At 38.5% G+C, this 27,887-nt stretch overlaps 1 protein-coding gene across 7 annotated transcripts in view; it reads left to right on the plus strand.

Moving 5' to 3' along the window:
* Nucleotides 1-24,326, plus strand: part of ACSL4 (acyl-CoA synthetase long chain family member 4) — a 45,215-nt gene extending 20,889 nt beyond the window's left edge. For 4 of the 7 annotated variants that reach the window (XM_075184334.1, XM_075184337.1, XM_075184333.1 and 1 more), the window contains 14 exons: nt 3,083-3,322; nt 4,824-5,001; nt 7,043-7,152; nt 7,233-7,371; nt 8,097-8,247; nt 9,326-9,449; nt 12,552-12,623; nt 13,747-13,886; nt 14,120-14,292; nt 15,598-15,672; nt 17,539-17,730; nt 17,820-17,934; nt 18,630-18,787; nt 20,794-24,326. In XM_075184334.1, the coding sequence (XP_075040435.1) occupies nt 3,095-3,322; nt 4,824-5,001; nt 7,043-7,152; nt 7,233-7,371; nt 8,097-8,247; nt 9,326-9,449; nt 12,552-12,623; nt 13,747-13,886; nt 14,120-14,292; nt 15,598-15,672; nt 17,539-17,730; nt 17,820-17,934; nt 18,630-18,787; nt 20,794-20,951 (2,013 nt within the window). In that variant the 5' untranslated portion in view covers nt 3,083-3,094 and the 3' untranslated portion in view covers nt 20,952-24,326. Of the gene's footprint in view, nt 1-2,788; nt 3,323-4,823; nt 5,002-7,042; nt 7,153-7,232; nt 7,372-8,096; nt 8,248-9,325; nt 9,450-12,551; nt 12,624-13,746; nt 13,887-14,119; nt 14,293-15,597; nt 15,673-17,538; nt 17,731-17,819; nt 17,935-18,629; nt 18,788-20,793 lie in introns of all 7 variants that reach the window. The other 3 variants (XM_075184330.1, XM_075184331.1, XM_075184336.1) reach the window with 2 other exon arrangements.
* The last annotated feature ends 3,561 nt before the right edge of the window (nt 24,327-27,887 follow it).

The following is a 27,887-nucleotide window of genomic DNA, read 5'->3' on the forward strand; positions in this document are numbered from 1 at the left end:
CTATTTTAAAAGCAAAAAATAACATTAAATAAAAAACCAAACATGCTGTTCAGCTATTGGGAAAATATAACTCTGATGAAGTGGATATTGTTCATTGGTTGTCCTTTGCCTTCTTCAATATTACCTCAGAGTGTCTTACTGGGAACCTGCATTTAAGCTGCTTAATTAGATCTTGTACCAAAGCTGGCCACAGTTAGGACTATCCAAGTATTGAGTGACAGCATTATTATTCAGTTTCACAACACACACGGGTGACCAGTCGCATTTTTCTCCAGGCCGATAATGAGAGGATCATTATCGTGGATTGTAGTTGTTTGTAGCCCATACATGTTGCAATATCTGGCCAATTGGCCAAACCGCCTGCATTATCTCCGCATGTATGGGCTCCTTTCCAGATACAGTTACCAGTCACTGATTTCTGTTAAGTGCCTACTAATCCACAAGCTATCCTGTTGCTGACTGACCTACATGTTACATGTGTATACTTTGGGCTATAGCTGTGTTGTTGTGTGTTTTGTTTTATATGCACAAATAACTTGTACATGTTACACTGGTGTGCTTTGGGAAACATTGTTTTGTGTTTGTGTTCATTTGTCAGTTTGGGGTGTTAAATAGAAATGTTCAATGTGCTTATTTTTTTATTTTTTTTTAAAATGTATTGATGGGATGATCTACATAACCAGGACTGAAACATAACTAATTTATTATTCATTGAAGTTTGTAGAACACGTATCTCATGGGAGTAGTCAACTCGCTGCTAGTTGCACATCTCCAAGAAAGTGTGGAATAATGTACACTAATTTAAAGGTGTATGTCTTAAATAGTACATTTAATGGGACTAATGTGCCAGTAAAACAAGGATACTAGAAGTCACTATGTCATGGAACTGCAAGGTGAAGTTGAATATCCTTTGTTTTACAGTATAACACATTATTCCTTATAACACACAATTTCATTTGAAACAAAGCAAGCACAATCCTCTCATCCAGGTGCGTGTTACCTTCCCTAATATCATATTGTTACACACTCAAAATTAGTCATGTGACATCATTACTACCTATATCTAACTGAACATGTGTAAAATGTTAACCTCGCTGTTTATTAAATGCTCCTTACATAACAAAATACTCCAGATATGTAAAACTATCTTATTGCTTTCTGCCAAATGCTACCTTTCACAGTAAGGGAGTTTAGATAAGCTGATGTGTGTAATTTCCTAGTAATATTTTTTATAGGAACCAGGCAACTTCATTTAGTTACAGAAATGAACACTAATTGTAGGTGCTGTACTTTGTCATGTCCGTTTTTTTGGGGTGGGGACGACAAACCTCCTAAATTGTACATAACTGAAATAGCCTGCCCCAGCCTCCCTTGTTTCACAGGTTTTTATCTTGCACAGTATCTGGAGTGTGGTTTAAGCGTGTCGATGGTGTAAATGGACGTATAGTTTTGCTATGGGATTGGATTTTAGAATTGTCTGTAGTGTCTTTATATTTCTGGTATATAGTAACATTGTTTTAGAGTGTGTTTAAGTATATGTACTTGTATTTTAATCAATTTCAATTTTAAAATGGGTAAATAGGTGTTTTCCTTTTATGGAGAAAGGGCAGGTACACGGTCTAGTACTGTAAGGGAAGTATGTAGCTTCACAGGTATGGGGTACAAAAAGTTTAATAACTATTGCTACTCAGTGGCTCTTTCATACTCGGACAGGGACAACCACCATTTCCTCCAATACTGACTGGCAGGAACAGATGCTAAACACACTCTGGCATTCTTCTCATTACATTGTGGGCAGAGACTGAGGCTTTTTATGTCGTATAGGGTTTGGTTCTCAAAAATTGATGGGGGGGATCTTTTCTGGAAACCCCAAGTTTTCTAATTACTGGATCCTATATCTGTGTACCATGGATTATACTGTAATGATGGATATACAATGCCATTGTGTGTTCTGCCATGACTGAGGCACAGCACAGGGTTGTCACAGAACTCTTGGATGTACTGTAAGCTGTAAATTCAATCACAAGCTTGCGTAGCTAAAGCCATGAGTGAAGCTTCCAGATGTGCTAGAGAACAGTGCGTAAACTGCAAAGGGAGAACTTGTTTATATATAATGCAGGGTGGAAACCCATCTGCTGTCCTGTTTAGGATTACTGCACATGCAAAAACAGGAGGTTGCTGTTAACTCCCTCTTTACCTTGTAGGTGAGGAGCCTCAGTATATGTGTTACAGAGCTGAACGGAAGGTGTAGTAGGGATCAGTAAGCTCTCCTTTTCTCTTTATGTGGTGTGACTCCCCCCTCACCTTGTAGGTGAGCGGCTTCAGTATATGTTACAGAGCTGATCAGTAAGTTGTCCTAAATGACAACGTGTTCACAATTGAGTCAGGAAAACCTTACTTTTTAGACACCAGATGGGTTAAGTGGTGACGTGGTAAACGCCAGATGATTTTGTGATTAGAATAAATATTTAGCTTCCTTAATATTAACCATTTTGTCAGTATTTATCCCTGTCTGGAGTTCCTGACTACATCCGTTTTGCCTCCTCCATCATCTACAGGAGCTTTATAAAGCATCAAAATGTGAGCTGGGACAGCACCAGTGAGTGTAATATATGCACAGATTTGAAACAAAGAAAGGACGCCTCAGCAGATAACTTTCTAGAAAGACAGCCTGGTTATGCGGACATCCCTCACCTTGTTGTTAGTTAATTAATGGGCACAGAGATTTCACTTAATGTTTGCTAATTTCTCTCCTCTCTTCTTTTCTGCTTTCGGGCTGACTGCACAGAATCTCACAAGGCTTGGCTTCCACATACTAACACAGTAGCTCACGCAGAGTGATAAGTAATGCTTATATTTTTGTACTGCTGCCTTTGATAAAACTACTGCCGCTGCTTTACACTACTGCCTTAGGAACCAACAGAATATTCGGTGGAGGCAAGCACAGACCCCATATTTTAATACCGCCACCATGAAGCTTAAAGCTGAAGTGTCCACCTTTGTATTGCTGCCTGTCTACCTGTTAATGTTTGTGTACAGCACTCTCACTTTTATACCATGGTATTTTCTCACTAATGCAAAGAAGAGAAAGGCTATGGCAAAAAGAATAAAAGCAAAATCTGTCTCGGACTTACCTGGAAGCCCTTACCGGGCTCTTAGCCACTTCGATTCACTGGCCACGATAGACATTCCGGGAGCTGACACGCTGGACAAACTGTTTCAACATGCGGTATCCAAGTTTGGGAAGAAGGATTGTCTGGGCACACGGGAGCTGCTGAGTGAGGAAAATGAGAAGCAACCAAATGGCAAAGTGTTTAAGAAGGTAATTTTTTCCTTATTTACTTTTTTTGTTTCATAACTAGACAGCCTATTTCTGTGGAGGATTAGGTGGTTGCCTTTTATAAAACTTAATTACTGCATTATTTGCTTGACAACACTAATGAAGCATAGGTAATCACAGGATAGACTACATTGGCAGTACTCCTGCTGTAGCTACATAGCTGCTGTCATGCCACAACTTACTTTAGCTCTTTCTTCACAAGTTTTGTGGCACTGGGGTTTAAACCTGTTCTCTGGGAACATTTAAAGTCCATCATGCAAGTACCTGATATATCTTTAAGCTAGTAACAATCTACGTGGGTAGTTAGAGGAAAAAAGTTACTACTGCACATGGTTTGTGGTATAGCTCTTTAAATGGTTTTCTCAATGATTTTATTCTCATGACTTTACAATTTGTTAGCTCAGGGCAGACTCTGTCCTTCATAAAGATCGTCTTTATGGCTTCTAATGCTTGACTGTTGCATAGGGTGATCATCATCATCACCATTTATTTATATAGCGCCACTGATTCCAAGGCGCTGTACAGAGAACTCATTCACATCAGTCCCTGCCCCATTAGAGCTTAGTCTAAATTCCTTAACATACACAGAGAGAGAGAGACTAGGGTAAATTTTGATAGCAGCCAATTAACCTACTAGTAGTACTGGGAGGAAACCGGAGCACCCGGAGGAAACCCACGCAAACACGGGGAGAACATACAAACGCCGCACAGATAAGGCCATGGTTGGGAATTGAACTCATGACCCCAGCGCTGTGAGGCAGAAGTGCTAACCACTGAGCCATCATGCTGATCTTCTAGATTTTTTAAAAGCTGGTGTGCTTTCTGTGGAAATACGTGCATGGTGTTGAAATGGCTGTGGTTTATGGTTTAATGATGACTTAAGGCAGAACTGAACCTCCATCAAAAGCTTTCAGATAGAAGTTTAGCGAGGGGAAGAGCTTCATAGAGACAGGAAGAGAGTAAAGCATACATTACTCTGTACTTTAGTAAAGGTTTGCTATTAAACCACTGATGCTCTTTAACAGCTGCAAACACTATGATAAGTCAATGTTCTGAAGAAGAGGGCACTTGCACAAATACTGTTTGAGAAGTGTGATTAATAATAAGGATTTTACATACTTAAGTCATACTGGGTTTAAGATTGTATATTTTTTTTCCTTTTGGGGTTGGGAAGGGGTGCAATTCTATATCACTGCCTCTATCATAGGAATGCTTCACCCTGGCTCTGTTCTAGGAGAACACATGTAACCTTGTTATATCGCACAACACATTTCTTCGGAACATTGGCTCATTTTAGGACAGTGCTCTAATTTCTCTAAACATCTGTATGATATAAAGTAAGAAACAAAAAAAGCATGCAGTGTACAATAATGTGGATATTGTGGTTTTTTGTTTGGTTTTTTTTGTTTGTTATTTAATACAAGCTAATGATGAACTTCCGTGTATGATGTGTCTAAACAATTATAATGTGCTTGTTTTTCAGTTAATCTTAGGGGAGTATAAATGGTTGAACTATGAAGAGGTTAGCACCAGAGTCCATCATCTTGGCAGTGGACTGGCTGCACTGGGCCTGAAACCAAGGAGCACCGTTGCTATATTCTGTGAGACCAGAGCAGAGTGGATGATAACCGCACAAGCGTGTTTTAAATACAATTTTCCCTGTAAGTAGCACAAAGCCCATTACTTTAACTTAATGCTGAACTATTAACGGATTATATCACTCTGATTATCTTAACCATCTGTATCCCAGGTGGGCAAGATATTGCAATATTGTCATTGTTCATCGGAGTCGTACTGGGGTGACCATGTAGTTTTCTGCTTTGCCATAATTTGTCCATGTTGTTGCACTCAGAAGGTGTTGGGTAGAAAACTATCATTGAGATGGCAAAAATGCAATTTGCAGAAATGTAACTTTTGCAATGCAGTAGTGACAGTCCACAAAAGGAGAATATAAAAGTTGCATAGACAAAATACTCCTCATTATATCACTTCACATTATACCAGAACACACTACAGTGTTGGAATGTTGTTAAAGGGGTTTTTCCACTTTAGTAAGACTATTTAAAAAAATAAAAATAAACTCCCCATTCTTTTTTGGAATAATTATAATTCAAATCCTGGGTTCCAAGAAGAGCACCACCGCCACTATATTTAACAGGGTCCTGACATTTGCATACTGCCAGGATCTCTGCTGATCAGCTTCAGCACTGCTTGGCTCTCTGTAGCAGGGGAGATGTGACACAGTGGCTCTAATTGAAAGCCAATGGTGCAGTGATGGGCAATACCTGCTGATTTATTATAGAGGCCTTTCTTTGATTAAATGTGTTCTTTTAACCTATTGTGAGATTAAGGGTAATGCGCTGCCCTTTTAAGTTTATAGGGCCGCCTGTGTGGCTCCTGAAGTGTATCAGGTTGGCCATCATTGCCTTCAAGAGACATTGTATCAGATCTCCCACACAGAAAAAGCCAAGGTCATCCAGAGGTGATCGGCATAGGTCCTCGCTATGTGAGCACCAAATAAATAGTGAACAATAGGGATCCCAAGGGAGGGACCCTCACTTTTTAATGGTAAGGAAGGGGATTTAGCAAAACGTATTTTTAAAATGGAAAGCCCGTTTGATATCCCCTTAATGTAAGGTAACTGTAGTTGCATTTAGTGGGCCTTTTTTAAGAAGTAAAAATATGGCCTTTTTCTGTTTTAGTGACTTTTTTTTTTTTTACAGAATACAAAAATATGCCTGCTAAATTTTGCAGAAACATTTATTGTTGTAACACTTAAGGGGGGGGGGGGGGAGTCTAAGAATAGCGGTAGAAAACTGTCATAGCATGATGTCGTCATTTTACTGTAAGAGCCCAAAATTACCAATTTGTGTTGCTACATGATAGAAAAATCACACATTCGATTTCTAAAAATGACTTCCGATGTCACAACGCTAGATGCAGACCTGCGCAAATTTGCTTTATCGGAGGCCAAAGACTGACGTTTCATATTCTGTGGTCAACGCTTTATTTTTATGTTTTTTTTTCTTGTTTTTTTTTAGAGGGGGAACTTTCATTTCCACAAAGTTCCTCATTCTTTTCAAGTGAAAGAAAATATTACTGGCGCTTTTCAGTTCCCTTTTTTTTATGCTATAAGTTAGACATGCAACATTATTCTAAGGTTTTACATGTCCATGTTTGGTCAAACATAGCATCCTTATAGATTCCGGTTCACTGAATATCCTAAGAGTTAAGGCTGACCTTGTTTGTTCTAAGATTAACTTTCTTGGGATTCTTATCAGATTGATCTAGTCTAGCATGACTAATCATGGAAAATGATGAAATCCTAAATTCTTAAACTGTTAAATAAACGTAATTCAGACTGATAAATGTTTCCTGTCAAACTGCAATAACTCCCAAATTTCTGCTTCACGAAGATCCCTCAAAAGATAAGATTGGCCAAAGCAATATAGACCTGCTTGAGGCAAATGTATGCACGTAACAGGCATGGACATGTTCTGTTGGCATGGATGATTTGTAAAGTGACAAAACGCCATGTATGTGTGTAATATGGGAAGACGAGGGAGAGCCAAACAAACTAGACTAAGCTTTTATAAAAGTGTGAATGTATTTAGGTGTGCTACCAGTTTAGTCATACCCAGTGGCACTATGCAGAGGTGTTCTTTAGGCACAGAATATGACTACATTTTTCTTTCGGTTTAGTGGTCACGTTGTACGCTACACTTGGCGAGGAAGCGGTCACGTACGGCCTGAACGAATCTGGAGCCACATATCTCATTACCAGTGCTGAGCTGCTAGAAACTAAGCTGAAGGTGTGTTGCATTGTACACAATGCTGCAATCTCATGTATCTGTACAAGGTGCTTTAGTATTGTCCTGTCTTATATTCACAGAGTGTACTGTCACAAATCAGCAACATTAAACACATTCTCTACGTGGGAAAGAAAAACATAAACAAATCGGAATATCCTGCAGAGCTAGAGATCCATAACATGGAAGCAGTGGAAGAGTTAGGTGCCAAACCGGAGAACTGTAAGTGGTGCATTGTTCAGTATAACAACAAAAGCTGTCATACCCTTATGTACACTTCAGGGGAGGAAAGGCTAAAAGTAAATCTTTCAGTTCACTGACCTGAGATCATAAAATATCTAGCACACCCTCTGTAACTGAAATATGTGAGTTTAGCAAATGATTAATAGTAAAGTAATATATATTCTATTAAAATATGACAATGTGGAGTTCTGTACGTTTTTTTTTCCCCTTGTCGATATGAGCATTGGTCTGTTCCATTGAGCAATGCAATCTGTGAGATAAGATTTTTATATTGCTAAAACACAACCTACGTACTGCTTTGTGTGGCCTGAACTATGGGTGTGTTGGGCTATAGATTTACTCCTTGTTTAGTAAACGCCAGAGCACGGGTGTTTTCTCTAGACACGTGTACATGCCATAAAAGCATAGGCACTGTGATTGTAGTGTGTGAATGAATGAGCTGGGCGTTGCAGATAGGCTGGTAAATGTTTTTCCAACTCGATCGTTTGTCAGTAAAATGACTATTTCAGTACTGCGTAAAATAGATTGTAGCAAAGTGTCAGTTGCTGACGCTTGAAGGATCCAGTGCATGGTGTCTTAGTAACATTGTGCTGCAACATGGCATTTTTTGTAAATAAATGCATCTTGTATGGCAGTCAGTTTGTTTTTTAAATATTATCAGCTTTCCTGACAGTAATTGGGCGTATTTACTATTCTTTTCACAGTGAACAATCCCCCAAACCGACCTTTACCTACAGACCTGGCCGTTGTGATGTACACCAGCGGTTCTACCGGGAGACCCAAAGGAGTTATGATGATCCATAGCAATTTAATAGCTGGCATGACTGGGCAGTGTGAACGGATACCTGGCCTTGGGTAATTTTCCTCATATCTATTTGCTTTAGAGCAAAAACATGTCATGAGATTTTATGTATATTTTATTATTCAAATATTTTTTTTTTTTGTGTGAAACATTACATTTTTTTTTCCTTGCTATACTAATGGGTGCCAGAGACAGAATCCATAACCACAACAAGCATCTCTGAATTATTGCTGATTATTGCAGTTACTTGTTGCTTTCCTTCTGCTTTTGTTTTGTTATCTCCTAAATAAAAATAGCTATATTTAATTATTTCAGTTTTGCTGCTTTTCGAAAACATTAGTTACTGCTGGATGTAATTTCTAAAAATATGTTGACGTAAGATTCTTTGCATAAAGCACTCTGCATGTCCATGGCTTTTCCCTTTCTCTTCTTTAGCCTTTACATTGTCTCTGAAACGTTCACATTTGTGCTTCTGCACCATGAAGGGACTTGCAGCAGACCTCCTGTATGATGAACACACACCTCTGACATATTTTCTATTGCTGTATGCATGATATAGTTGTATGAGCATGGGTTAATGTCCATTATTGATCCAACTATACTGATTATTTTATACCTGCAATATGGCTTTACTCAAACATGTTAAGCAAAACGGTCTTCACTTACTGTAAAGGAAAATATATTTCCTGTTAGTAAAATAAAGCAGTTATTTGAGCTATAACAAAAGCATATTAACATTTACATATAGTAGGTTGAGAAAAGTTATACTCCTATTCCTATCATTTGCTGTACATATTCAGCTTTGTCTAGTGCCCATACAAACATTTAGAATGGAGTCTTGTCTATATGCACACTAGCCAACTCTTAGTATCCGGGAGATCCCGGAGAGGAGGTCAGGTGGCAAGAACGGGAGGGGATGTGGTGACATGATTGTGTCTCCCTTCATTTAAGATCCTCCTGAGATTGGGAAAGTACATCATCTGGGGAGGGGGACTCCATGAATTTCAGGAGTAGACAAGTATCTGTTTGACTGGTACAAAATGCACCTACAGCTTTTATGGTTAGTTTTTTTTTTTTTTTCTCCTATTCTATACAATATATGAACCTAAAATCATTTTACTACTCTTGCAGGCCCAAAGATACCTACATTGGCTACTTGCCTTTGGCACATGTACTAGAGATGACTGCAGAGATATCATGTGTTACCTATGGCTGTAGGATTGGCTATTCCTCTCCACTAACCTTGTCAGACCAGGTAAGAGCATATTATTACCAAATATATTGGCTATTGTGTTTCTCTGTTGCTCTTTTGAGCCTCTTGATGCGAGTATTGGGGTCAGGTGGGAGTTAACCTATGCTTTATACAATTTGAGGTGTCTTAAAGTTGTTTAAGTTGGTAGAAAAATTCCTAGAAAGCCATATAACTTGTGGATAATAGACGTGTATATAATGGTAAAGTAAGACTGGTTAAAATGATTTGTGTGACAAGGTCTGCTTAAATATAATTGATTTCATTTAGAGTGTTTGTTTTATCGAGCAGTTTGGATACTTCTGTCAGTGTTTAATACTGATGTAATGGTTTAGTAGAGGTCATGTGACCTCTTCCTTATTACACACACATTATTGTAATTTAGAGCAGACACTGAGCTTTAATCATGGTGATAAAAGTGCCCATCTGACACCACCTTAAAGGAGGGAAGCAACAATCTTCCATTTGATAATTTCAGGACAGGTTTGTTCTTGCCTTTTAAACACTGAATTTTCATAATCAGTTTAGATGTTATTGCCCCACCTCTGTTTGCTGCAGACTGGCAACGAAACGTAACACAAGGTGAAGGCAGGCGGGTCTGACATGGTAATCGTCTCTTTCATGCTGTGGTGTTTTTTTTTTTTCCTTTGGGATTGTGTTATTTTTTTAATTGAATGCATGGTCTTCCATCTCGTTAATCTGTTTCTGCCAATAATTGGTTGTCCCTTCTTAAAGATATTCCTAGCCTGACGGTCCTGTCCCCAGCATTTTGGTTTTGGTGACTACAAGAACATAACTAAAAGCCCAAGTGCCTCTGGGTATTTATTTTTATTGGGGGAAAAAGATCCAAATCTCTAAACTAGATTATATTGTGTAACAGTCCATGCAACCAGTTCTGTCATGGAGTGACTCTCGGAAGTAGCTGTTTGTGATTGACAATGGCAGCATGTTATCGTGTGATTGGGGTGTTGGGTAATTGCCCTTTTAAGAAGTACTCTAAAAAAAAAAAAAAAAAAAAGGATAAAAAAAATTCTTGTGGGTTCTTTTGAACTGATATGATTTTCTGCCTGCTAACACCAGCTATTTTGTGAATTTATGGGCATTTTTGTCTTGCTCTGTACAAAGCAAACAGGCTTTTCTATTAATGAAGTATTTCTTCAGGAAATTGTTACTTTTCAGAAGTCTCCTTGTTTTCTAGTATGTCCTGGATGCATCATATTAGTGACCTAATAAAGGCAAAAGGCCTTAACAAACATATCTTTATTCTCTATAATTTATATTTCAGTGGGAGAAGGTTGACAAACTTCTCCTGAACTGCACACTTACTATGCCCTTGTCTTGAAGTAAATCTTTGTTCCAGTCCAGTACACTGCGCCAGACTTTGGCAAGTGTTTCTGCGTTGAGGCACAAAGCCAAATTTTCCCCAGCAGAAAATCTCCACTCATTGACTAGCCCTCTGTATAATGCGTTGTTCTTTCTCTGCTGTGTGTAATGCTGGCTGGTCTACACACAACTCTAAGCTAAAGTTAAACCTGGAGACTAATGGGACACTCGCTCAGCCAGCCAAGAAGGAGGAGGGGATATAAATATTTTAAAAGGGTAATCTAGCTCCAGGGTGTTTATCCCAGTGGCACACACAAACCAGAGCTCGAGGGGAGATTCCTGAGATGTTACTACACTAAAATGTCAGTGTTGCGCAAGTTCCTGCTAATGCAGCCAATTGTCTGGCAATGGCTAGAAAATCAAATGCTTAACCATTCTTGTACATTACGCACTGTCATTTAACATTGACTGCTGGGGAATTTTGATTCCTTTCTGAATTAAATGTAAACTTAATATTTTGAGTAGCTAAAAAAGCAAATATTGTGCTTTGTAACTATAGCATAGTAATAAGAATCTGTTTGATTAGCCTGGAATCTCTAACCTCTACTCCACTGAGGTGTTTAAACAGCGTATCTTGCTTTATAAAAAGTATGTAACAGGAACAAGTGATTCAACTAATGAGCGTACACCAGAGAAATGATGTCCTAATGAGATGACTAACATTTTACAGAGTGCAAAAGTTTAAAGGACCACTAGAAAATGTCAGCGGGTTTGTCCGTTCTTCATGTCGCTATACTACCTACACTGATGTAATGTTCTGCTTTCTGAACAGGCCGAGTCTCTTAGTAAATCCTTCACTGTGGTTAAAGAAACATCCAGGGATGTTATTACTATTGCTGCTAATATATGGCTAAAACCTTAACATGTAGTATTAGGTGTGGCTGATACCTGAGACACCCTTAACAAATATTTGGAAGCATTTAGATAATTTGTTTTACTCTTTTGACAACAGACTCCTCTATGGAATGATCTTTTTAAATGGAACTGCTTTGTTTTGATTGGTGGATTGAATTACACTTTATTTTGTTTGATTATGGGGTGTTGTGTTTTGGCTGTTGACAACATTTAGTGGTACATCCTTAGCTGGTCAGTAGCTCCTGTAGGATAAAAATGTATGGTAAGGTTGTGCTATTACAGTTAAGGAGTATGACTAAAGGTAAATCTGTTTTGTTAGAGAAGTACAAAATGGACTTAATCTTTTAAATGTTAAGTACTGTATTTGGATGCGGATGATGTATGGGGAAAGATGCCTTCTGTCATATTTATGTACAGGAACACTTTGTTAGCTCATACAGCTCAACTGTTTCTTTCTTGGATTGAAATCCTGGTTACCTCTTTCTAGGGTCTGATCTGTAGGCAAATATAATATTTTATTGAATCGCACAAACACCTGGCTCAAATGTCCAGCAATTGTATACAACCTTGGCATAATGCTGAGGTTGGGCAAGTTGTCATCTGTAGCTTTTTTTAGAGTTAAGATGTTTTTTTGTTTTTTGTTTTTTTTTTGCTGTTTACTTCTGAAAGCCTGAAGTGCATGACTGTCTATGAATACACTTCAGTCTTTCTGTGACCATTTGAGATTTTGGTAGATGGAAGATTAATGTTTAAAGGGGCAATAATTAGAATGCTTTTGAAGTTATCGGGTCAGAACACAATGCTCTTAAATTGCTTTGTACCATTTGAATGTGATTTTTGATTTTAAATTCTCACTTTGCATCTTTGCAGTCCAGTAAAATTAAGAAGGGAAGCAAAGGTGATTGTACGGTTCTGAAGCCCACACTGATGGCTGCCGTGCCGGTGAGTGTAACAATGTGCTTTTTTTTTTTTTTTTTTTTTTTCTTTTATAATATTTATCTTTATTGAAGTTTTTAAGGCAGTTTCAACAGAGATTCACAAGAACACATAAGTGGGTAACAAAACTACCTCATTAATAGAAAATGTCACAATACACATTCAAGTAAATGTTATAATAGAAGAAGAAGGAAAAGACAGAGACGGGGATAGGTAAGGGGGGGGGCAGCAATGTTTCCTAGTACAGATTATTACAATGTGCTTTTTATCTATCTCTGAGCATAAAGATACATTGATGTTGTGGTAACTACTATGTTGTGGTAACTACTGCAGTGAACATCCACTCTTGCTATTTTCTGCAGCTGCAGTGGCCTGGCTGCCGGGAAGCTGGCCCAAAAACATAATAATAGATTTCAAGTTTTGTTGTAGTGACAACCCTCATTGACTTTTGCATTATTTATTAACACCTACTTATATTGCACAAGAATACACTTAGGGGGGGGATTCAATTGGCTGCGTTACAGGTAAAACTAACGCAGCCTACGCATTATTACTGTTACGGTAATAATGAGCTTTATTACCGTTATTACGGGCAGAAAGCCGGGTTAAAACTACTGTAATAATGGTAATCGTTTAAACGCTGCGGAAATTCAGGGGGAATTGAATTCCCCCCCTTACATTGTAATAATTTTTTTTTAAGAAAAACAGAGCTAACTTCTCCCAAAGCTATTTTGTGACCTATTTCCACCCCTGCTATGAGCATAAAGTTGACCGAAATGAACTCTGGTCCACATCACAGTAGATATTACTGAAGCATGTGTCAAATACATGGTAGTAGAAGTGTGTGAGGCCTTGGTTTCCTTTTCTCCAGTTAAGGACTGAAGGTCTCGAGTGCACTGTAAGGGAGAGAACCTCTGGAAAGTCTGTTGGGATTGGGTGGGCAGAAAGTGATCAGACCTTAATCCCTACCCATCCCTTGAGTCTAACTCCCTGAAATCGGTCTTCTAAACCTTTATTCACAATTGCACAATTGTGACCACTCATGATTGCAGGTATACTAATGTGTACTGAACAGGCCACACCATCTGCAATGCATCTGTTGCTTTAATAAGTTACTGTTCTTTTTCAGGAAATTATGGATCGCATTTATAAGAATGTCATGAGCAAAGTGCAAGAAATGAATGTTCTCCAGAGAACTTTGTTCAAGCTGGGTTATGATTACAAGCTGGAGCAGATAAAGAAGGGATATGACGCTCCATTATGTAATATGTAAGTAAAACTGAATAATGTGTGATTGGACCGTGGTGTCGCTGGCCCCCGCACATTGAGGCAGCTGTTAATATCAGATTGTTCAACAATAAACTCTATATTTCTGACTAAATTACAGCATGTAGAACCTGCTTATATCTTACCATGTGGCAGAGTTCTGCTTTGCTATAAATTGTAATGTTATAAATATGTTCCTCCCCCAAATCACTTTGTCTTTGTGTGTTCCCTTTCAGGATACTGTTCAAAAAAGTGAAAGCTTTATTAGGAGGGAATGTACGTATGATGCTGTGTGGCGGAGCTCCTTTGTCTCCACAGACCCAGAGGTTTATGAATATCTGTTTCTGCTGTCCTGTCGGCCAAGGTTATGGATTAACAGAAACATGCGGAGCTGGTACCATCACTGAAGGTAAATACTCCTCTGTAGGCATTGCCACTAAAACAATGACTGCATTGTTTAATGATTAGTAACCACTTCCAAGGGCTAAATTTGGTTACAGAAAAATCTAAAACAATAATACTTCACTTCCTGCTGCCAGCAGTGGAAACATGCTGCAGGGGTGGTTAATCTTTCTCTATAATATGTAAATCAAACTACAAACTAATAGTCCTGACTCCACAATAGTGTGAGTCTAGATTCACTTTACATTTGGGGATGGAGAAAAAAAAATATCCACATGGGGTACAGTTTACAGCAGACAGAGAAGATCCAAACATCAATAGCTAAGAACACAGCACAGTTATATATACAGTGTAGTAGGAATTTTAGGGTCTGAGTTATTAAGGAAAGTAAGGCAAAAAAAGAGTACATGTTCCCTGGGACAAACCATGTTACCAATGCAAGGGGTGCAAATTAGTTTTATTATTTTGCACATAAGCTAAATACTGGCTGTTTGGTTTTTTTTGTTTGTTTTTTTTATCAAGCAGCACACAAATATTTGATAGCTTTATTTTTACACAAGTTGATCTAGGACTTGCCCCTATCCCAACTATAAGTCTGTTCCCACATTTTAAATTTACCTCCCCCTCCAATGCAACATGGTTGTACCCAGGTGCAAAGTTACTCATTTTTTTTATGCTTTGCTCTCCTTAATGACTCTGGGCCCTTAGTCTTCAACCTAGTGATGTGAGTTTTTATGTTGTCGGCGCATACTAAACTCTCAATCGCTATTATCTAGAATCCTGGTGGTAAATTTAGCTCCTATTAAAGGCATTTTGATTTTGTCTGCACAGGGAAACCGTGTGACATAAGTATACCTCCAGCAAGAGATATATTGATGTTTTTATCATGCTGTGTACACTGTCCACATGGACAGCAGAGAAATATGTGACACAGAAGTAACTGGGTGAAAATAATGCGGACAGAGTACATGACCTAGGGATTAATAGATCTCTTGCTGGTGGTATGTATCAGGTAGTATACTCGTGTCGTGTTCTGGCTGGACATGGGCTGTATACGTCTGTCTGTATAGATTGTTACTTGTAACGTTACCATTGGTTATGATCACTGGCATTATAGCTAGAGTGAAAATATAAAATATGCTATCTTCTTTTTATAGTTTCTGTTCAGAACCTAATTTATCATTGTGTGCAATCGTACTGCTTTCTTGATCCCATCACTTCAAACCTGCCTACTATATATAATTATGTTGCATATTCCAACTTCTTATATTTGTCGAACTGTAAAATAAAACTTTTCTTTTCTTTCTTTCAGTATGTGACTACAGCACTGGCAGAGTAGGCGCCCCTCTTACCTGCTGCGAGATTAAACTCCGAGACTGGCTGGAAGGTAGGCCAGTTGTTCTAGCTAATGCTGCCATGTTTTGTATTTAGTTCACTGCAATGGTTCAGTGCACAATTTTCTCCTTAATGTAATGTTGATAAATGACCCCTATTAAATTGATTGTTTTACACATTGCAAATTGGTAGCAAATCCAGATGGGGGGATAGATAGGCTGACTGTCCAGGACAATAGGGGGGCCCACGGCTCCAGCCCATCCACCATATAGTAATATTAGTCCTTCAGTTCCTTCCATATGAAACTGCCACATCAGTTATATTTGACATGTGTGGAGTTGGCATACACATGGCCACAGATTATCTTAGGCCGTCATTGGTGGATGACGTGCCGTCATCACTATCTTGTGAGTCAACTCAATAATGAGATCTGTGTTCCATTGAACAAGGAAAAAAAAACACTATAAGAGTTTAGTTTAGAGTTGCGATTAGAACGTCTTGGTAACTGGGAGGATAAACATGCTTAGGATGAGTCTTGGTCGAAGTGCGCTGTTGGCACAGGATTGGCTGCGTGGGTGTAGATATCAGGAGGGTGCCAGGTTTTCATGTTTAGACTGGTAGTGCAGGGTTCAACAGAACTAATTGGGTAAAGCATAATGGATTTATTTGTTTATTGCTGTCACTAGACACGTATTTTTTTTACTGCATGTTGCAATGAAAAATTTTGAAGTAACAGTTGTTCGTTGTATGCACCTGTTGGGTCACAGCTTAGTCATTGTTTATGTCTCTGTCATGAGATAACAGATTTCTGTTAGTGTTTTTCCACATGAGCATTTGTAAATAAAGAAGATAAGTACACACACAAGCTTCAATGCAAAGCTTAAAATTTCTTCTTGGAAACACTGAAATTGCAGTCTGAGTTACAGGGTCAGTGCTAAGGGTGACTTGTAGGAATGATTAAAGCTTGAACCTTGCTATGTGCCTCTTTATGCTCTATGACCGTTGTTTTGAGCAGTGTTCTGCTGGTGATGGCCTAGTTCTTGTATCGATTTCTGGCAGGCTCTGTCTGAATGTTAACTACCATTTCTATGCAGTAATAGGCCTACCCCATTTATATTCTGGCTTAAATGACCCAGTCTGTCTATAAATATCAGAATACTGCTTCTAGGGCAATTTGTGTTTCATACATAATACAGAATGAGCTTGAAGTGCGACTACTTCCAAGGTACTGGAAGCTCATGTCCTACACTGATTAGGTGTGCACTCTGGAAATGACTTGTTAGGAAATCCCATTGTGCAAGGGTGCACTGAATAGCAGATACTCAATGCAAGGTTTAAGTTCACATTTGATTAAGATTAATTCTTTTAATTGCAGAGCATACGTAAAAGGAGCATTTTTTCTGATTATGCAAAATTCATATCCATTTTCAAATTCTATACCTCAGCCCCACATAAAGGAAGTTGAATAAGCCACATGGGAGGGTCTCTGACAAACACCTTGGGCCTGGGGTTTGTTTGTGTTTTAAAATATTACTCCCACCACTCACCCCCCCCCCCCCCCAGCATTTATTCTTTTGTCAAACCATTTACAATTATGGTACAGTTGTCTAACTTGTCTAAACTTCTTAATAGCACTGTATTGATCATTTCAGTTTTTCTCCCAGAATGGGTTAGTACACAGGCCTACTTTAGATACCCAGAAGGTGATCTCTTTTCACAATCCAATATATGCATTAGTGGCCCAAGTTGTATTGACAGATGAACCCACTAGTTATAACACACGCGTTCAGGTATAAATGGGACTTTTTCCGTTCTGGTGTTTACTGCCATCTAGGCACAGTGTCCTGTTCTGCATAGATTGGGTACATCACTAGAATTAAACAGTTTATACTGCATTCTTTTGCCCATTGTGTCATAGGAGGTTATACAAATCGGGACAAGCCAAACCCGAGGGGAGAGATTGTCATCGGAGGACACAATGTTTCAATGGGTTACTTTCAAAATGAAGAAAAAACCATAGAGGATTTCTATGTGGACGAAAACGGGCAGAGGTGGTTCTGTACTGGTGACATCGGCGAGATCCACCCAGACGGCTGCTTGCAAATAATTGGTAGGTTATTCAGTGTACCCATATCCTGCTGTCAATTTTTATAATTTGCAAAGCTAAACTCACCAATGTGTAACTTTGTTTCCATACAGATCGTAAGAAGGATTTGGTTAAGTTGCAAGCTGGAGAATATGTCTCTTTGGGCAAAGTGGAAGCTGCTTTGAAAAACTGTCCACTCATTGACAATATCTGCGCATATGCCAACAGGTACCTTTTTTTTTTTTTTTTTTCTCTTAAATTACATTATGCTTACATTGGACCACACTAATTGTACTTGTCACCACATGACAAATTCATCCAAGCTATTTAATATTAGGAAAGCTATATAGGATCTTGCATGAAACTGTTGTTTCCAAATGTGTTGTCGTAGCCAATCAGATACTAGTCAGTTTTGTAGAGTAGTTTGGAACATGAAAGCAAACACATGATTGGTTGTGCACATAACACCATTTTATGAAAAAAGCCTAATAAAGTCCCAATCAGCATGCTGATTCATGTGTACACAATATACGTTTTACACGATTTACCTTCAAACTCTGCTCTTCATCTGTCAGAACCATCAGCTGAAAAGATTATGACTCTGCACACTCCTTAGAGATCTATGGGCACTGCTGGTCATAAGTGCATACACACTGCTGAATTGGAACGATACTGTTCCTTTGAACGACATTTTAGTTCAATTTAAAAATCAAATGACACAATGTACTTTGGAACGATAATTACTCATCATTGGAGCGTACACACTGATGCAGTATCGGGCCGAAACAGTTGTTTATCGGGTGATTGGCATGATAATCTGCTGAAAACACTGTAGTGTGTACCCAGCATTACTTAGTGGAATGTTTTGAACTGTTTATATCTGCATTTGGAGACTGACTAATCTCCTTTGTATCCTGTTTCAGTTACCAGTCTTACGTGATCAGCTTTGTTGTTCCTAATCAGAAGAAGCTGACAAGTTTAGCACTACAGAAAGCGATTGAAGGAACTTGGGAAGAAATCTGTAACAATCCCACTATGGAGGCAGTGGTATTAAACGAGATTAAAGAGGTAGCAAGCTCAAGTAAGTGACATCCTGTTTGTTCCATCCCTTTTAGCCTGGTTATGTCCAGCTGCTGCTTGTCAGAAATATCTACTATAAAACAAGACTATTAAATATAATAAAATTTAATAAAATTGGTAACTTGGAATATCTGAAATAGGGTGACTAATAGTAAGGCAAATACTTTATGTAATATTTCTTTACAACTGACAAAGGCATCTTCCAGCTTACCCAGAAGTGCTGTTCCTTTTCTTATCTTGTTGCATTAGACCTCACTATTCACATGCACACCACAGCCGATAACCTAGACAATGGACTTTCAATCCTTACACACTGTTTCTACGATACATTTATACAGTACAAATAGATAACCATATAAATTGATACACCTAACATTAGAAGGACATTGATACTTCTATCATTGACCACAATAACATCACTGTGGGGGGCACATTATAGGATCGAGGAGGGGTCCCTACTTCACATAATCATTACATATCTGTTAGATTTCTCCATCTGCAAGTGAAGCTCATGAGTGTAGTGTAGAGATCTGTACAGGGTGGGATTTTGACTTTATGGTAACACCCCAAACGCCTATATTTATCTTGTGCAGCTTACAAACGGCAGCTGTCACATAGGATACAATTGTACTAAAAATGTATTGTTGCCAATTTTTGATATAAATGTTTAAACAACGCCAATATAACGGCACATATGCAAGTCCGTTTAATACGGCGCATGATACAGCGATAGTTGGTGCGTCTCATGTCCATGTTTGCCAGTTAATGTTATCCATTTTTATTTCCTGCAAGTTTTAATAGTATATTAACTGGATGTTTTACTGTTATTAATATCTATTCCTTATTAGTTGTACTCTTTATCTAGCACCAATATATTATGCAGCACTAATATTGGGCTGTATTATAAACAGTTATTAAAAAAACGAAAACAAAAAAAAAACAATTTATACTTTTCACAAAAATACAATACTCACTCCACTCATTCTGCACAAACTACATGGTAGCAGATAGGAAATACCTGCTTAACAGGCGTCAAGTCAGTTCACGGACAAGTATTATAAACAAAATATCCATCTGCCCCAAATTTAGTGAAATTTCTATGGACAGCCATGGTCCACAAAAGTCGTTTTGTTTTTTTTTATGGTCAAATTTAAGGGCATCATTGAGAGAGGGTCGGTTTTGTAGGCCTCTTGCCTGCCTAGCATAGTATAGAATGAGACTGAAGAAGAGCCTGTCAGTATTCAAGGGCTTATCCAACAAACACAGTAGACAAAGACTTAAAAAAAAAAATGTGTAGAAATAAGTACTAGGAAGTCAAAGAACACTTTACAATCACAAGCATATGACCAGTTTTATGTTTTTATGTTCAGCCTGGCATAGCTGTCCGAGGCTAATACATTTATAATTGGAATTTATTTACTGTAAATGTGATGCAACATGTAAAGGGATAATGTGATTTATTTTTTGTTAAATATGCAACGGTTAGTCCTGACTGGCAAAAAATGACTGAAATATAAAATTGGTCAGGAGGGCTGTGCACAGTTTGTGTCTATTGCTTTCTGAAACACAATGCTGGGTACATGCCCCCTGCCATCCACAGACCTTTTGTTGCGTCTTGATGGACAGGAAAGACCCAGTGTCTTGTGTTTTTTGTTTTTGTCCAATCAATCTCTTCACTTGGAACCAGTGCCTCAAGAATACCAGTTAACAAAATGCCTCTGGCACTGTTTCCTAGCGAATTAATAGGCTGCATTCCTGTGGACAACCAGTTCAGCCAACAAAATAACTGCCTTCCCTGTGTGTTGGTGGCAAGTGCTCTTTAAGAGCCTATATCTCTAGGGACTCAACTTTCCCATCAAGTTTTTGGTATTCTAACAATATGCAAGTTATTTATTTATGGTACCTAATTTTGTTGCGGTGTGTTTTTTTGTCTTCTAAAGATGTTTTTGGGGAAGGAAAACTGTTGATCTTTGCTTCTTACTTAATTGTGTTTATTTTGTTTTGCAGTGAAATTAGAACGGTTTGAAATTCCCATCAAGGTACGATTAAGCCCAGACCCCTGGACTCCCGAAACTGGTCTTGTTACAGATGCATTTAAACTGAAGAGAAAAGAACTGAAAAACCACTATTTAACCGACATAGAGAGGATGTATGGGGGGAAATAGGAAAGGAACGCCATTTGACTTGGAGATATAGGAGACTATTAGTTTGGGGTGTTGGTTTGTCTGATAATTTTTTTTTATTTTTTTTTTAAACAAAGGGACAGCTTTCTACAGATTGGATATACACTGTCTATTTGGGAAACGTTGTGACTATGCATGTTTGTGCTGTTTAAACTGAAGAAATGTGTTTTTGTTTTTGTTTTTTTGTTCAATTACTCATGTAAAACAGTTACCAGACACCTGAATTCAGAATAATGAACTAGGCAACGGTTATGTATTTGATCAAATCATTTGCACACAAACACCCACCACCTTAACTTGTTTTCATATTATCAATATGTGAAAAGACCTTTTTTAATTTCTTTGGTCGTGAAAAGAACTTGTTGATTAAGAGTATATGGTATGGTGTTTTTGGGCATTCCTTCCAAACAGTCCTGATTATAGGTTGGACAGTCCTGTCAGCTGGGAATGTTGTGGAAGTATGTCCTGTTCACCACTGCTCTGCACAGTAGAGGTATGAGCAACAGTGCAATGGTGTTTTGGGGGATGGAACAGTATAATTCCTGGTAATAACACATTGGCCTGTGTAGGAGTGTTCACCGTGCAGCACATTGTACTCCCCTGAAAACCTACTGCATTATTATGTGTTTGACTTCACCAAACACGCCTAAATGGATTGGGAATGCATGTAGAAAACCATGCATTTGCTTGCATTCCAAGTCTGTCTGTGTGTTTTGTACCCTTATAGTAGAAACTGTATAATCCATGGATACCAAAACCCTTACTGAATGACTCTTTGCTTTTGCACTAGGTGGGAGCCTAGGTTTTCAAAGTTGTAGTCCATTTGAAAACACTGCCACTGTAAGATATGCATACATAGCAATCAAACATTCAAGTTGTGTGATCCATTTTATAATGACAATCCCCCTATTTATATCCTCACTATGCTTACCTGCCCTAAGATGCTACATAGACATTGTGAATCCTCAATCTGACCAGCAGAGATGGTATTGGCTATGCCTGGCATGATGGCAGCATCATAACTGACAAGCCCCTTGTGCAGTACAGGGTAGGGGTGCTTACTGCCACTTTAGAGGGAATATAATCATTGTTCATGTCATAGACTTCTATAGATTTACTATAGAATTTGTGCTGTAGATGCCTATTAGACTATACAGTTTAGTGCATTAGATATTCTTCCTGCAGCAAAACTGTATATCAAATATCTAGGAGCTTCGGCTTCTACGTCGCTACAGACTGTAATACACTGAAAATATTATAATTTATTTTGAAGGAAGCCTTTTAGAAAAAACAAGAAGCTGTTTTGTGGGGCATTCCAAGAGACATACATTGCAGTCTTCACTGAGCAAATAAGTGGTTAGTTTTTGGATACAAGACCTTTAAAACAAGAAAAGAAACTGCTCTTTCAAGATTTGTGTGTAAACAGTGTGTTTTTTTGTTTTTTTAAGTGTTTACTGTATGCATTATAGGATTTTACATATCAACACTGCCAATGTTTCTATAGCACTTCTTCTAATATGCTGTTAGTTTCTTCTTAAATGGGAAGATCATTATATGAACCAAAATATCCCAAAAATAGGTGTACAGATATTAAAGGGACTACTACAGGTGAAAAGTTAAATCACAAGAATGTTACTTTTCTCCTCTATATATAGACTGGAAATTCTACATGTATTGTACATTGAGATAACCCACTTAATAGGGGCTGCTGTACTGCTGGCTATAAGCCAACAGTTCTCCCTTATTCCAATGGTCTGATTTAGTCCATCTGTTAGAGGTTTACGTGTAAAACATTTAAATGATGTAAACAGGCTTAGGCTAGCTAATGGTCACCTGTTGTTGAACTACAATTGCCAGCATGCCCTGCTAGCGAGCAGGTCAACAGCATCAGGGGTCCCAGCTTGCCTTCCTCTGCTGTAATAAGTGATGATTCTTGATGCAGATGTACTTGGCACTTTTTCCTATGATGGATTGTTAATGGTGTTGAAACGCTTTGTACAGTTGTCAGCTAGCCACAGAACACGTTCTTTGTAAGATCTTAAACTATTTATTAGGATGAGTATATTTTGAAACCTATTTAAAATCCTAATGTATTTGATGACTTGAATTGTATTTTATTGTCACTGTATGAAAACTATATGGGTTTTAGGGACTTTTTTTTTCTTTTGTACTTATTTGTTACTGAGACAGGACATATTTTCTATGGTATCTTCTTTAGTGAGTATTTGACTAGAATATTTGGGCTGTACTTCACCATTAAGCTTGTTCTAGAACAGGTTTTGACAAGCTGCAGCTGTTTTTATCACAACTCCCAGCACACAATTAGATAGGCATGGTTCTGTCTGCAGTTACACAACAGCTGGACAGCCAGGCTCCCTCTCCCTTCCTCAGAGACTAGACACCCAGCAGAAGGCCTTTCTCCTCAGACTAAGTGATACTGTATTGTGAGAACACAAGATGTCAAACTACATTCTTGTCTGTTACAATCACATGGCTCTTCTGTTATTTAAAATGGCCCTTACAGGTATCTGTTAGCCTGTGGGATGTTTGATACACAAAATTAAAATTTAAGCTTTTACACCATTAAGATGCAATTGAACATTCCTTATCAGTGACTGTGATGGGTTTAACAAAAAACAAAACAAAAAAAACAGTCCAAATATTCCCTTAAAGTGCACTTGTCCCATTGCCCATAACGGAGGCAGCCATTTTGTGGTCTGAACTAATATTCCTGAGAATGTGGCCTATCAATTACCTAGGTACTAGTGACTCATGAATGTCAGGCCTCATGAATATTAGTCACGCAGTGCCTTGGTGATGTTACCAACTCCTAGTGTATTGATAGTCTGTGTTCTTGTGAATATTATTTTAACCTACAAAGACTGGTGTTCTTTTAACTGTGTGAAAACAGTCAGACGATATTTTTCCACTTGACGGAAATGCTTGTATATTTACCACTGCCACAGAAGGGACCACTTTAACCTTCTTTAATGGGGAAAAATAAAGGGTTTTATGGTTGTGTGTGTTTGTTTTCTGAACATATCGAGGTATTTGAGTCTTTGCTATCTGTTAATTTATTGTAATTTTTCAGCTTTAGATGGTAAAGCTGTCAGCGTGTCATTGGTAGGAAAGCTGTCGGTCTGTCATTAAATGCGTTTGACATGTTTATGAAGTTTGACTTTTTTTTTTTTTAGATTTTTTTTTTTTGTTTCCTTTTTTTACAAACTGTGTATAAAAAAAAAAAATCCTTTGTGTGTCAATTTCTGATTGTCTCAGGACTAATGCCTCCATTGAGGAAAGGAAAGAGAAACATGCATTCAAGCCAGGATAAATAAAATGATTACGTTTGGTTACAAAGCACAAATGTCTCTTTATTTTTGTATGTTCTGATTCACAATATTGATACATTTTTACACCCTTCAGGCCACATAAATATATTGTGATCCACAAAATGTATAAATAGGACTTGGATTTCAGTCTGTAACTAATTACTTGTACTCCTGCTTTAATTCCCAGAAAAAAAGCTTTACTAAATTGGAATTTAATAGTCTTTTCGACATCCTGACAACTTTAATGCATTTGTTTGTACATCTGTCTCTTGTGTTTAAGTGAACACATTACTGAAAAACATAGAATTTAGAAAGATGAGAAATTTCTTTATCATTTAGGCAAATTTGTTTGTTTTTTTTGCCCATGTATACTAAATAGCTTTGCTGTGTGTACTGAAGGGCTAGACAATAAAAAAGGCTTTGGTGAACAACAAAGCGTTAAGAATGATAAAGCAGTGTACTTAATAAAGAAATAAAGATTAGAGAAGTCTATGCCCAAAACAATCCAGTTGTTTAAAGATGCAAACTCCCGATTAAAATGGAGTGCCACATATTTTTTTATATCTTACATTTTATTTATTTTATTTATTTTTAGGTCTGTTGGTAAGGTCAGACATGCAGACTTATTAGGCATTGCTAAGATGGGGGGCATTTAGCTAGCGTAATGGCCTAACACATGGTGATCACCACCTCCCATGCTAATATACACAAAGTATGCAGCAAAATGTTCCATACATTATGTGGAGAATACACCAGTCTAGACGTGTATTAGCAAATGCATATACACATGTTCTAGTTAAGGGTTTCTCAACTCTAGTTCTCAAGTACCCTCAACAGCTCATGTCTTGTGCAATTCTGTCTGAGTAAGTAATTGTCCCACCTGTAATATCAGTCAAATAAATTGACTTCTTAGATGCCCTTGAGGACCAGGATTGGGAAACGTTGTATTAGATCTAGAAAACTGTGTTACATTGTAAAGTCATGTTTAAACATGGCTAAATATGAGGTAAGAATTACCAGCAGAGCAGCTACTGGGATGCAGATAATCAGATGAATGATGACTTTTAGGGCGCACATGATTACTATTGACCATGATATATGAGCCTATAAACAGTAGCATGATAAAGGGGGTATGGTTGCTTGTTGCTACTTCTGCTCTTCTATCGCTCTCTATGTACCATCAATAAATTAGAATATATCCTTAGGACAAGAAAAAAATGAACAATGTTTTCTAGGTTACATAGCTACATTCCACTAAGATAGAAAAAAGCTCAAATCATTCAGAGCGCTTCCTGGTATTCCTGCACTACGTCAGTAACTGAGTAATCAGGAGCCTCCCAGCTGGAACAAATTGAGCACGCAAGGGAACGGCACATGCAAGACTGTAGTTTCCAGGAATTTGAAATATAAACCCTACAGGAATCTTAAAACGTACAAACTAACCTGTTTGAGCAAACCACGTCAATACTTTTTTCTTCCCCCTTCCCTCTGTACATGGCACCCTCCTCTGATCTTTGTGTTGTAATTAGGGTCCTGTGCCATATTATCTAAAGACTTGTAACAGTCTTGTTAATAAACAGGGAAGTAAACAAGTAAATCAAAGCCAAATATGTTTTTATTTACAAAGAACCATACGCTTTTATAGTATTCTGTTTGTAGCCTAAAAATATACATACAATACACAAAATTTACTGACATCTATGAAAAGGACTGACTAGATGGAGGCTTGGAATAAATGCTATCCACTGTTTGGCTTTTATTACAGATGTGCTTATCCTGCTAACATCCACCTATTTTACCTTGTTTTACGTTCAAAGTCAAGTTACGGAGTGTCTGCTGTTCCTGTGTCATCACTGTCCTGCTTAATATTCGGTGATACATGACCTGGTTTCCACTGAGAACCTTTTATGGAAGCAGGAACGAATTAAAAAAGGGGAATGATAAAGATATTGCTCTGCTCACACCTTTATGCAAAACCACTCCAGATACTGATGGGGAAAAAAAAAAGTTTGTGACAGTCTCCACTTTATAAATGAATTTACTCCAGGAAGGCTTGTTCACCTTTAGAAAAACCCAGATTATTTAGGTCACCCCACCTAATCTGAATCCACCCTGCATTCAGTCTGGAGACAAGAGGGCTGTTCAGAAAGTTAATAATGTAGTTGGGTGGGTGTAATAAGCATGGCTGCTCTCCATTGAGTTTTAACTATATACTGAGCTGGAGTTTGAATCCCCTGCTTCCCTTCCCTCTGTGCCCCCTACACCAGAAGTACTCAGTTTTAGTGCTTAACTAAGGCACTTTCTAGTTTAGTCTTAATTTTTTTTTTTTTTTTTTTTAATATGTGGTGACCACCACGGGTCTTTCAGGGAGAGCGCCCCTCCCTACCTGCAGTGCACACAGATGCATAGTGATCCCTGTGGACTGAGAACCAGTAGATATAGAGTGGCTTAGCAGATTCTTTATATCTCTTGAGTGTTCGTATGTTTCTCTCTACTGTACACCTATTGGGTTAAACTACAGAACTTTTTTTGTTCCAGATATAGCTGCTATATAGCGGGCCAGACAGGCTTGGACAGGACGTCATCCTGTAACAAAGCCAGCAAATAGACAGCAAGACTTCGTGCTTTCCCCGACGGATGCTCTGATGCTGGGAGCGCGCCTACTGTTCCACCACAGACACCTGGGTAAAAGGGATGGTGTCTAGGGGCTACGTTATAGACCTAGTGGGGACGCCTCCATGGCGCTTCCTGGTTGCACCCCTTCCCAGAGTGTCAGAGGAGAGGCAAGGAGCAGTACAATCCCTTTGAGAATCCAGAGTGATGGTTCCGCTGCGACAAAGAGGTTAGGGTTTCTACTCATCTTTTTGGTGCAAAAACCGGATCGGGCCTTCAGGTCTATTCTAAACCTGAAGACCCTCATTACCCACTTGTGGGTACCCAATTTTTGTATGGAATCCATCCGGTCTGTGTTAAATTACATGAACAAAGGCGAGTACTTGGCCTCCTTAGATATAAAGGATGCTTATCTACACATACCGATATGGGCAGGTCATCAGAATATTCTTAGGACACCAGCCTGTTGGGTGGGGTGTGCTGGCGCTATATAAATAAATGATGATGATGGGGTGCTGTCACTCTTCATCTCGGATTACAGGGGACTTGGACACCAGGGGAAGCAAGGTTACCCATAAACATTCTGGAACTGAGGGTAGTATTCAACGCCCTACTTCAGGCACAGTCCTACCTTCAAAATTGGCTGATTCGAGTCCGATCGGACAATGCTATGGTGGTAGCATACATCAATCATCAAGAAGGAAAAAGGTATCAAAAATCATGAAATGGGCAGAACAGCAGGTTCCTGCCATTTCAACGGTATTCATTCCAGGGGTGGAAAACTGGGAGGGCGACTACTTAAGTCAGCATGCCCTTCACCCAGGGGAATGGTCTCTCCATCCAGACGTGTTTGCATAAATAGTCCTTCAATGGGGTCAGCCAGAGATGGACATGATGGCCTCTAGGCAAGACCGCAAGGTAGAAAAGTACTGTGCTAGGACCAGGGACCCTCAGGCATTCTTAGTGGACACCATAA

The sequence above is a fragment of the Mixophyes fleayi genome, chromosome 9 (assembly GCF_038048845.1).
Source record: "Mixophyes fleayi isolate aMixFle1 chromosome 9, aMixFle1.hap1, whole genome shotgun sequence".
NCBI lineage: Eukaryota > Metazoa > Chordata > Amphibia > Anura > Limnodynastidae > Mixophyes > Mixophyes fleayi.